A 12,423-nucleotide genomic window follows, 5' to 3' on the forward strand; every position below is an offset into this window, starting at 1 on the left:
CCTGAAGAACACAAATACTTTGTATCAGGTCCTAAAATCAAATCAACCAATCATTTATTGTCTGTCACATGTGAAATCCTATTGGATACTTTGAAGGATGTTTGCATTCCATTAGTTCAGATATCACTTCTTACGAAGCACGTAGTATGTGCTCAAAAATATTTTCCAATTAATTATTCTTTACAAGACACTTAGCACCAACGGATGTGGCATTTTTCCAATGTTGACAACAACACTTAAGCTGAAAAATCTCTATCTTTATACATCGTGGTGCAAACCTGAGTGGCGAGTGATTAGGGTCTCACTTGTATTTAACACTGCAAAGTGTTGCTGAACGATCTAAGAGAACAAAATTAAAAGTAGAAACAAAAAAATGGGGTTCTTTTTAACATTCAACCATAATGATCCAGTATGAAAAAAACCAAAAGACTAGGCAGGGGGAAGCTAGGCTTGAATCTCGCCCTGCCACTTACTAGACCCCCGAGGTCCTCTCCTGTGAACAGAGCTGCCCCTCAGGAGTTGCAAAGCCTCTCTAAGAGCTACGTGAACACGCTTTGTAAATCCTGAAGCGCTGCACAGACGCAAGGACTTACTTATAGCCGGCAGCTGAACACTGATAGCCACACGCATAGCGCTTTAGATCTACTCATCCAATCTCCATAAAAGCTCAAGACGAAGCTAGTGACTGCTACATACACGCCTCCGCTTACTGGATGAGGACACTGAGAGGTTCAGCCTCTGGCTCCAAGATATACAGAGCCACAAGTGGAAGCAGTAAATCCTAATTATTATTCCAAACATTATAGCTGCTGTCCTGCCGACTGCAATTTAATAGTGGCGCAGGGATTTCATAGGGGCTCAGCAGACACGGTCTGGCACATTGCTGGTTTAAGAGAAGACGCCTTCCACAGACTTTCCTGGCCTCTCCGCCCCAGCTTCCTGTACTCCAGCACCTGCGGCCGCCACGCCTCCGCACTCTACGCATGCGCCGGCGGGGAGGCGCAGGCGCAGTAGCAGAGCAGCGCCCGCGGGCTACTCCGCCCGCCCTCTCCTTTGCCGCGGAAGCCGGGACGTGAAAGATGAGCTGAACTCCGCCGGGGTTTCTGCCTCCAGCGCTGTCACAGGTACTTTGGGTCAGATCTGCAGGCCCCTTCTCTGAGGCCACTCCAAACTCATTCTTCTGTCCTCCACCTGTCCAGGGGCGGCCCGGGACTGCAGGCTGGCGCCCGGGCGGGAGGTGGTTTGTGTACGGTTACCATGGAGACGTCGGCGGGCCGGGCTAAGCGGGAGCTCAGGAGGGCGACCCGGTGAGGATGCTGCCGCCGGGCCGGGCCCTGGCCTGGACCTGTGGTCCAGTGGGCATTGCCGGGAGTATGGGAGCCGCTATCTGCGCGGGAGGTGAGCGGTCCCCCGGGTTTCTTGGGGGCGCGTCCTGCAGGCTGCCGCCTTTCTGCCCTTAATCAAAAGGCGATGAATCGGTCCGGCGCAGCCATCTATTTCTATGCCCTGAGCTCTTGAACAGCGGCTTGGTACTTAACAGAAGCTCAATAATATTTGTTGAATGAGCGGGTGGTAGACTGAGGGGCTTTGTCTGGGCAGGTGATGTGGCCAGTCACGCAGACTGTTCCTGGGCTCTTCTAGGCAACAGATAGAGCCTCAATAAATAAACTATGTGTAACAGTATTCGCCATTCGGTAAAATACATGGACATGTACAAACTGCCTTTGATGATCCATTCCCACAGTATCACAGTATCCCATCCCCGTTTAGCATTCTTTTTTTTTTGGAAGGGGGACCAGGAATTGAACTCAGGACCTCATGCTTGCCATGCAGGCGCTGTGCCACAGAACTAAATCCCCGACCCCAAGAATCCTTTTAACTTGGTAGAAAAACAAGCTCTGGTCTTTATTTATATTATGTTTATATTATGTTTTGTGAATTTATAAGACATTTGGCATAGTCATGTTCAATAAAATACTTAATAAATTTCTCTGTTTTCATAAAGTACCCTGATTTAAATTCTAAAACTTATGAAATGAATGAAAACACAGAACAAATATTCTGTTTTTTGCTGGGCCTGGTGGCACACACCTGGAATCCCAGCACTCGGCAGGCTGAGGCAGGAGGATCGTTGAGAGTTGGAGACCAGCCTGGGCTACAAAGTGAGCTCAAGGCCAGTCTGAACTGCAGAGCAAGACCCTGTCTCAAAAAGACCAAAAAAAAAAAAAAATTCTCGTTTTTGCAGTTTCCTTTCTTTTTAAAATGAAGTTTCATTCACTGGAGAAATTTTTCTGTATTCCTTTATTAAGTTAGCCCATGGACAGTAGTTTGTTAATGTTTTCTAATGAGCTGACACCATGCTACAGCACTTTAGACGAATCATTTTACTTAACTCTCAAAACAACCCTGAGATGATTCTTACTACTCTCAATAGTTCAGAAGAGGAAACAGGCTTAGAGTTTTACGCAGGCCTTTCCCACAGTCAGAGACTTGAATTGTTGGGGCATTGTTGGACCCTTCCACAGCATCTAAACTCTTTACCACTGCCCCATTGCAGGCTTATAGTCACAAAAAGTAACGCAAGCCCTGGAAAGGGGACTGAGTATTTAACTTGAAGGGAAAAGTGTGAAGGTGCCCAGCCTGTGCCCTGTGGCTAACACCCTGAGAGCACAGAATTTCCTTTAGCGTAAAGGTTTTTCTTCTGGTGGGTATTAGCAGCAAAAGTAAAGACAACTTCTTATAATTAGGTATGAAGTTCTGTAAATGATGACTCTGGGTTTTCCCTGAAACCAATAAGAAATACTATCCTTTAAAAAAAGTTCTGAATATCTTCTTGCTGGTGACAGCCCTTCTCTAGAGGCCTGTGTGTGCCACAGGCTCAGAATGCAAGACAGAACTCACGCTCTTCTCCCCCTTCATGATCTGCTTCCCTTCCTGCTCATTTTAAGGTTCTCTTGCTCACTCTCTCCAGTGTTCCTAGGTCTGCATGCCCAGTGTCACCCCGGCCGCTTCCTGTCTTCCGGGATGAGAAGTCCTGTTAGTTTCTTGGTTCTCAATGCACCTCACCAGCTCTCTTCTCTCCTCTTATTCCTGTACCCACTTCACCCTTGTCCTGTACGCTTCCCAGGAGCAGCGTGAATCAAGTCCTGCTCCTTGCTCATCAGCCTAAGTAAAGTCAAGAAGGGAAAGGGGCTAAATTTGAACTCATATGACCATGTGGCATCATAAATCGACGCCATTTTAAACAAAGTCCGATGGACTTTTGTAACCTCTGCAGCAGGTATCTCCAGTTAAAGAAGCCATGCAGCCCTCGCCTGGAAATGCCTTAGCTCAAGTCTGTACTTGACCCTGGGGTTGAGCTGTTGTGCAGGTGTTGGCATTCACCTGCCCCTCCCATGGAAGGTTGAGGGTCAGACTCCAGCGGGACATCACTAGGTGCAGGAGCACTTCTGACAGTGGGAAGAGGGAGAGACAGAGACCAGCAGGGGACCTTGTGGAATCCGGATGAAGGACACTAATCTCAGGCTAGGAGGGTGGCAGAGGAAAGGTTCCTTGAACAAGTGACCTCTTAAGAGTTGAGTTAGGTGAGTGGTGGTCTAAGAACCTGCCAATTTTGTCACTTCTAGTCTTTCTTTCCTTCCTGCCCATCTTTCCTTAGCAGATCACATCTTATTTTTTTCAACCTAGGACCTATGCATTGAACTATATTTGCCTCCCTCTCACTGTCTCTCCCCCTCCCTCCCTTCCCTTTGTTCTGCCTCAGTTTCCCAGAGTGCTGGGATTTCAAGCATGTGCTACCATAGCTGGCTTGTATCGGTTATTTAAATTTGTTTATTGGCTTTTATTTCTTTACATGACATTTGATTCTCTCCTTGGTTTGGCTCCAGTCTTTGTTTTTAGGGTTCACTCTTCCCCACGCACACCCCATGTGTTCTTCCTATTAGTCCTCTGCTCGTCTGTGGACTTTGCTGGAACTTCCTTCTCTATTACAACCCCAATGCCAGCCACTGCTGCTTGTTCAAATTCAGCCCATTGTTCAGAACTTAGTTCAACTAATACCTGCCAGATGCCCTCTCTTCCTCCTTTGCAATCACATTGTAATTTATCTTTATTTCTATTCCTGCCTCAGTTTCTTCCTTGTACTAAAATCATTCTGATACAAGCAGGGCTGAGATTCAGCTGATGCACACCAAGAAAGTTCCCCTAGTGAAAGTACTGATGTGACTCTAGGGAGTGAGTAAACAGTTGCAGCCCATGGCGTCCTATCTCCCACCACACCATCTAGCAGGGAATCCTCTGAATATCACCTCTGCAGAGAGGGTGTGTGTAAGACTCTGACCACCTCAAAGAATTGCCGTAGGGACTGAGACGATGTGCTTGGTATTAAAATAAATGGTATTAGGGGTCTATCTTGCTGAAAATCATGGCAATATTTTATTTCTCTGTGTTCCTAGAGGGCCAAGCAGAGGGAGCTTCACTAGGAAATAGTTGATCAATACTAGTTGAATGCATTTGTTCCTGTTGTCAGGAAAATTTTGTAAGGTTAACATTTCTGTGGTAATATTGTGTCATGGTTCAAGGATGCTTTATTTTAAGTAGACAGGCTTTCAAATGCTAAATGTTTATTTTTCAATTTAGTAAAAAAAAAAAAAAACTGCCTGTAATAATGTGTAATTTAACTAGCACAAGATAAACAATCTTACCCCCTAAAGAACTCTACTTTTAACCACTTACTTGTACTATTAAACATTTTCATGACTGAGTCAGTTAAGAATATATTAATAATGATAATTAACAGTATAGCTCTTATACCATTTTCTCATCAAATAAATGTTAAAGTGAAATTTGGAGGAAAGAGAAAATAGGATACAGAAAGCTAAACTAGACCTTGTGGAAAAATTTTACAGACAAAAATATTTTGAGGCCATTATATACATCGCGTCCACTCTTACTTGGTCAGCCTAAATTCCTGTGGGCCTGGATAATTCACAGAATTCTTAGCATGCGACCAGAGTAAATATCCCTGCTTCATTACTCTTCAAAGTAGAATACTTTTCAATGCAAAATAAAGAGAACCAGAGCGAGTCCATTGGGTCAACAATGAGAGTCTGTTATTACTCCCTAAAGCACTTTCTTTAATCTTTATTAGGTTTGTGAGATTTCCTTTGGACATTGCTAGACTTGTCAGTGTTAGTGAGGCCAAAGGCATAGCAGACTTGATTAGGCTACAGAAGAAACCTCTTCTCATTAAGGGTTACAATTTTGCACGGCAGTTGTTCTTCTTTAGGGAGTAGTGGGTGTCAAACCCATGACCTCTGCATGCTAAGTACATGCTGTACCACTGAGTTACACACCCAGCCCTGCAGTGGGTCTTTTATAAACAAAACAACAAACCTGTCGTGACCACTGAAATTAGGTGTTGCTGGCTGAACTTATATTCTGCACTCAATGCATGTGAGTGTATGTGCATATACCTCAAAGATTTTGTATATTTAAAAATAAATCATATCAAATGTTTTAAAATGAAAAGCCAATCATGTCAGAAGTATCAGAAGTAAAATGTACTAGGTCTACCCTTATTTTTTAACATCTGTGTTAACATGTACGTAATTCTAGAAACCTTGCTTAAGTTCAAAATCTTGTATAAGTAGCTTCTTACATAGCATTGCTTACCTACTAACTTTTCTCCATTTTATTGCAACACCTGGCCTTTTCGTATGAAAAGAGTGACATATTGCTTGTAGTTTTCATCCAGGTCTGTTTCTTGACAACTCTTGGGGTTGCGCCTGGCTAGAACTAAACAAATATTCTTGTTTGTTGTTATGTAAAATCATTATGTAGTAAATCTATTTTAAAGAGTTACCTGTTCATTCTACTTATTAGTTTCCTTTGACATATGTCACAAAATATTTTCTTTTTCGTAAAACCCATTCTAAAATTGGGTAGCTGAAATCTGTAAGTAATTTAGGCTTCTGTCTCTAGAGGTGTACTATTTTTAATAGGGTTAGAAATTCTTTTTATTTTTTAAGGTTAAAGATTTTTTAAAGGAATGAATACCTAATATGATATACTAATTAGAATTAAATTTTTAAAAATCTGGATGATTTTAAGGACAGTAGATCTTTTGTAAAGGGGAAGTAGACCAAGAGACGGAGGAAAGGGAGAAAGGGATGAAAAAGAAATTAATGTATTAGTACATGTACCAGGTCCTCATGATGATTGTAATCATCATGTACTAATAAAAAACAAAAATTGAATAAAACTCAAAAAAGATCTGGACTGTGTTAAAGCCAGATTGTTCTTCATGGAATATACCAACATTTGAGAAGGACCTGCATTCTTGTGGCCTTTGTACATAATTTTAACTCTTTAGCTGAGCAAGGTGACTGGGAAAGGAATATTTTATATTGATACTTGGTATGTATTCATCTAGGACACTGTCCCAAATCAAAGGTGATTTGAATCAACTAATTCAGAACTATCATGGACAATTATGGGGCCAAGCCATTCCCAGAGGTCTGTTGCAAAGCAAATGTAGTTTGGAAGAGGCCCCATCTCTCTAAAATTTAGTGAAAGAAAAGGAAACTTTAGTTTAAAATTTTAAGCAATCCCCTAGTTTTCTTACAGGTTGAACATGAGATATGGGCTGGAGGTGGAGCTCTGTGGGAGAGTGCTTGCCTACCATGCATGAGGCCCCAGGTTCGACTCACAATACTACCCCCACCCAAAAGCAAAATGATTCTCTCTTCCTTTGTCTTGGGTTTCTTCCCTGTGTATCTCTTCCTTAGTCACACATTGGCACAACTGTGTGGCCCATGTTTTTGAGAGCTATTCTTGCATCTTTACCCTGTTTGGATTTTTAACTAAAAATTGTTCATTTTTTTTTTCAAGCTTAATATAAAATAATGGTTTAATATATGAAAGGGCTTAAGCACTCCTTTCTAAAGCACTGGATAGCAACAGTTGACATTTATTGCACTATGTTTGCAGGGTGTGGTGTCTGAAAACCATCTTACTTTGAAAAGGAAAGATGCTGTCTTCAAATGATAAGAAGTTAGAGAAAATGGATCCATTTTACCGACCTTCAGTGTCCAAGCAGAAGACCAGTGCAGAAATCATAAGTGAAGCACGAAATGCATTAAGAACAGTTAGAACCCAAAGACCATTTACACCCCAGGAAGACCAAAGGAAACTATTTGGACCTGCATCATCAAGAACACCAGAAAATAGGCCTCCTTCATCCTTCAGGTATATGACATCTTACTTTCAGGTACACTTAGGTCATCAGATTACATTTTGCCTTAATTCTGCTCTATTTATCTGCCCTTTCTCCTAATCCCTGGCAACTACTGATCTTTTTATTGTCTCCATAGTTTTGTCTTTTCTAGAAGGTCACATAATAGGAGTTATGCAATATGTAGTATAGGAAACCAGCCTACTCTGGTCAGGTTCCTGTTCGGGTGCCACTTGTAAGGACCTAGACAGACTTGGTAAGTTAGACTTAGCTAAAGTACTTGTTAGTTTGTCCCCTGACCCAAGGGTGAACAAGGATGAAAGACAAACACACAGAGTTAGTGTAGAATGCGGCAGCCAGGGAACTCTTACCTCTAGTGGACAAAGAGCCCCAACTGTCTTCCTCACCTTGCTTTTATTCACTTAGACAAGGGTACAAGTGATTAGCAGAAGATTCATCTGCCTCCTATTACCTGTTGACAAAGGAGAAAAACAGTAATTTGTATTCCTTTGGCAACATATAGGGATGATGGTACTTTGCAGGTTTTAGGGAAAAGTAAACACAGCTGTTTTCCGCCTTTGTCAGTGAGGCCTCAATTCTCATTATCTGGTCTCCCACAGTGTAGCCTTTTCAAACTGTCTTCCTTCCCTTAGTAAAATGTGTGTAAGTTTCCTCTGTGATTTTTCATGATTTGACAGCTCGTATCTTTTTGGTGCCTAATGATGTTCCATTGTCTGGATGTCCCACAGTTTACTCATTCACCTACTGAAAGACATTTCAGTGCCTTCCAGGTTTTAGGATTTACAAATGAGGCTATCAACATCAATGTACAAGTTTTTATATGAGCATAAGTTTTCATCTCCTTCAGGTAAATAGTAAGAAGAGAGTTGCTGGATTGTATGGTAAGAGTGTCTTTAGTTCTGTAAAAAAATCACCAAACTGTCATCAAAAGTGGCTGTACCATTTCATACTTCCACCAGCATGAATAAGAGTTCCTGTTCCTCTCTATCGCCTCACCAGCATTTGGTGTTGTCAGTAGTCAGGAGTTTGGCCATCCTAATAGCCATGTAGTGCTTATCTCTTCTCTTAATTTGCATTTCCCTGATGATACATGTGATACGGAACATCTTTTGTCTGTGTGTATGTCTTCATTGATCTGGCATTGTTAAGGTTTGTGACCCAGTTTTTATTTGAGTTGTTTGTGTCCTTATTGTTGAAATATGTTGCTGTTTTTGTTATTGTCATTATTTGGGTTTTGGTTTTGAGTCAGGGTCTCTCTCTCTGTATTCTAGACTGTCCTCAAACTCACAGTCTTCCTGTCTCAGCCTCCCAAGTGCTGAGATTATAGACGTAGGCCATCACATCTGACTTATTATTGAATTTTCATAATTTTGTGAGTATTTTGAGTAACCATCTTTTATCTTGTACTGTGTGTGTCTTTTGCAAATGTTTTCTACCAGTCTGTGGTTTTTCTTCTTGCTGTCTTGACAGAGTCTATCACAGAACAGACATTTTTAATTTTAGCTAAGTCCTACTTACCAAGTCTTTCTTTCAAGGAGCATGCCTTTGATGTTGTACAAGAGTTATCACTTTACTCTAGGTAATCTAGACCTTCTCCTGTTATCCTGTAGGAGGTTTATAGTTAATTTTTGTGACAGGTGTGATGTCTGCATCTAGTTTCCTTTTTCTGCATGTAGATGTTCATTTTTCCAGCACCATCTGTCAAAGGCTATCTTTCTGTAGTGTACAAAGTCCCTGATCAACTTAACAATTTTGTATTTTACAAGCATGTGAAAGTGATATATATGCCATAGAACTGGGACTTTAAATTTTGATCTTTTCCTGGCATAGCCATATGCTGTAGGATGCTCTCTTGTGATGCTGGCAGAATTGGCATGCTGTAGTTTCCAGTCAGCCACATGATCATGAGGGCAAACAACCCATACCCTACAGCATACAGTACTGCTATATTAAATGCATTTTTGATCACAAAATTTTCAACCTGTGCTATCACACCATTGTAAGTTAAAAAATTTGTACTGCCTTTGCTCCTTTGTCAAAGATCAATTGACTGTATTTGTGTGGGTCTATTTCTGGGCTCTGCATTCTGTTCCATTAGTCTATTTGTTTGTTCTTTCACCAGTACCACAAAGTCATGATTACAGTACCTTTATAGTATGTTTTGAAGTCTGGTATTCTCAGTCCTCTGAATTTGTTCTTTTCTTTCAATGTTGTGTTGACTATGTTGGGTCCTTTTTTCCTCCACATTAACTTTATAATTCATTTATTGATATCTACAAAATTATTTGGGATTTTTATTAAGATTACATTAAACTTTAGATTGAATTGGGACCAACTGATATCCTCACAATATGAGTCTAACCTAGCCATGAAAGTGGAATGCCTCTCTTACTGTTTATTCTTTGATTTCTTTCCTGATTCTTACCATCTCTTTCATACAGATGTTGTATATATTTTGTTAGATTTGTGTTTACATATTTCATTGAAGGGGATGCAAATTCTCATGATTTTGTGTTACTGTTTTCAATTTCTACTTGTTCATTTCTGGTATATAGAGAAGCAACTGACTTCTTTGTATTGATCCTGTAGCCCTGCTCTAGTCACTTACTCTAGGAGTCTTTTGTCAGTTCCTTAGGATTTTCTACATAGATGATCATACTATCTGCAAATGAAGTTTTGTTTTATTCCCAATCCATATGCCTTTTACTCGCTTTTCTTGTCTTACTGCATTACCTAGGACTTCCGGTATGATACTGAAAAGCTGTGGTGAAAGGGGACATTCTTACCTTGTTGCTAATCTTAGTTAGAAAGCTTTAAGTTTCTCATTGTGCAGCACAATATGGTCTGTATGGTGTTTTTAGATATTCCTTATTGAACTGAAGAAGTTTCCTTCTAACCCTAATTCCCTGAGAGTTTTGACTGCTGTTGGGTTTTATCAAGTGCACTTTCCACATTTATTGATATGATTTTTCTTCTTTCACTTGTTGGTGTGATGGATTATGTTAATTGATTTCAAGATAGTTATTTTTTAAGTTTGACTTTTGTTAAAGATTTCTAGAGGCAAGTCTAAACGTTAGGTCCAGGAAGTTATTTTGAAATAAAATGGTCAGTGGTGATTGTCATACCAACTTTGTGAAGTGATACAAAGTTTTAAAAAGATCACTATATAGAACCGGGTGTGGTGGCACACGCCTGTAATCCCAGCACTCAGGAAGCTGAGGCAGGAGGATCATTGTGAGTTCGAGACCAGCCTGGGCTACAAAGTGAGCTCAAGGCCAGCTGGAACTGCATAGCAAGACTCTGTCTCAAAAACAGACCCCCCCCCCACCAAAAAAGAAAAGAAAATCACTGTATAGATTTCTTTTCATTATTTAGCATTTTAAAAATTTTGCCCAAAGTAGTAAAAGGCTTGTTAATAAAATGTTTTAAGTACTATAGCATTTTTAAATTGCTATTTTCTCAAGTCTTATGAGTTAAATGCTTTTACTTGTTTTTCAGCAACAGTTAGCTAACTCATGCTAGAAATAAAAGAAATAATTCTTCACAAACCATAACTCTGCACTATCTCTTATGTCAGCCTCCATGCATCCAGTTTTGAGTCATCTGATTGCAGGCCCATCTCTGGCACCCGTCTCAGTCCACTCGAGCTGGTGAGTACTTTATACTCTGTTAGCACAATGGTTCTAAAATGAAACTGGCCCAGACACTTGGGAGTCAGCACTTCTGTGTGCTAGGGAAGTTATTATGTAGACCTAAATGTACTAATCATTTAATGTTAAAGCAGATTCCTTCATATTTTTCAAATATCTAATGAAACACTTCTGTAATTTACCTGTACTTTGATAAAGAATTTTTAGAAATATAATAATTTGGTAAACAAAATGTTTCAGGTTAATATATCTAATGAATATGTTTTATTCAGGTTAATATATCATAATGAATAATGTTTTAGGTTAATATATCTAATGATACACTTCTTTAATTTACCTGTACTTTGATAAAGAATTTTTTAAAAATATAGTAATTTGGTAAACAAAATGTTTCACAATATTTCCATTTTTAAAAAATGAGTATATATTATTTTCTTAACAGTTATATATAAAATTTTATATTTAAAAATTTTGCTATATAGATATGGGAGGAACAGGTGGATGGCAGACAGAGATTTGTTACCAAGAAAAACATTAAAAACCTAGTGGTGTCCTGGTCCCTTATTCCTCATTATTCTTTCCCAGTGACCTCCTTTGCTGCATACATCCAGATTTCTAAGTACCACATGGTCTTGCTGCCCTCTGATCTTTAGGAATTCCCTCATAGGCTACTCAGATTCCTAAAGAAGAGGTGTCTTCCATGCAGTCTCCTAGAAGACAGAGGCTGGTTGCTGGCTTTCAGAGCCAGGTGGAAAAGAAGGCAGGAATGCCTAACATCAATACATAAATATTCAATTAATAACCATGTGCATAATAAGTATCCTGACACTCAACAATAAAGACACCTATTATTGGGAACCCTTATTGATGCCAGTTAGACCTGGTGTGTTTCACCTTTCCTCAGTAATAAATTTTCTGCTTTCTCTTGGTTCAGGGCCTGACTACACAAAGCTAAAACGGAAGGAATTACAAAGAATTTCAGCCAATCTTCCCTATTCTGGCCACTCTCCTCTTAGACCTCTGCTGCAAAAAGTGATACCAATTCTTAGACTTCCATGGAGATGGAATGTTAGTCATCCTTCTCAATATTTGTTACTGTGCATATATGTGTGTTTGTGTATATGTGTAGTTTTGATGAACTACTTGACAGTAAATTGCAAACATGATGCTTCATCTGTAATAATCCATGAGTTTGCATCTCATGTGAACAAAGATAGCCCTCTAGATCACCACAATACTGTCATCACAGAAAACCAGCATTATCAGTAACATCAGTAATGTATGGCCCAAAATGTAATTGTCTCAAAATGTATTTTATATTTTTAAAGTCATGCCTCTGAGGAAGATTATACTTGTTCTTATATTGAAGATGAAAAAATAAATCCCAAAATATTAAACATAAACCAATATACAATAAATAATTTGCTCCCTGTTGTTGAAACATGGCTTCTTACATCTGTCACCTTTAGAACTACTGGAGTTTTAAGCCAGCTACATGACTTATTACTGTAGATTTGG

The 12,423-nt window shown here is 39.9% G+C and overlaps 1 protein-coding gene across 2 annotated transcripts in view; it reads left to right on the forward strand.

Moving 5' to 3' along the window:
* Nucleotides 1–988: 988 nt before the first annotated feature.
* Nucleotides 989–12,423, forward strand: part of Armc2 (armadillo repeat containing 2) — a 99,917-nt gene continuing 88,482 nt past the window's right edge. Inside the window, exons 1-3 of one of the 2 annotated variants that reach the window (XM_005377849.2) lie at nt 989–1,124; nt 6,991–7,248; nt 10,833–10,905. In XM_005377849.2, the coding sequence (XP_005377906.1) occupies nt 7,031–7,248; nt 10,833–10,905 (291 nt within the window). In that variant the 5' untranslated portion in view covers nt 989–1,124; nt 6,991–7,030. Of the gene's footprint in view, nt 1,125–1,247; nt 1,399–6,990; nt 7,249–10,832; nt 10,906–12,423 lie in introns of those variants that run through there. The other variant, XM_005377850.2, reaches the window with a different exon arrangement.

This window comes from Chinchilla lanigera, unplaced genomic scaffold (assembly GCF_000276665.1).
Source record: "Chinchilla lanigera isolate Chin_1 unplaced genomic scaffold, ChiLan1.0 scaffold00010, whole genome shotgun sequence".
In the NCBI taxonomy this organism is placed as follows: Eukaryota; Metazoa; Chordata; class Mammalia; order Rodentia; family Chinchillidae; genus Chinchilla; species Chinchilla lanigera.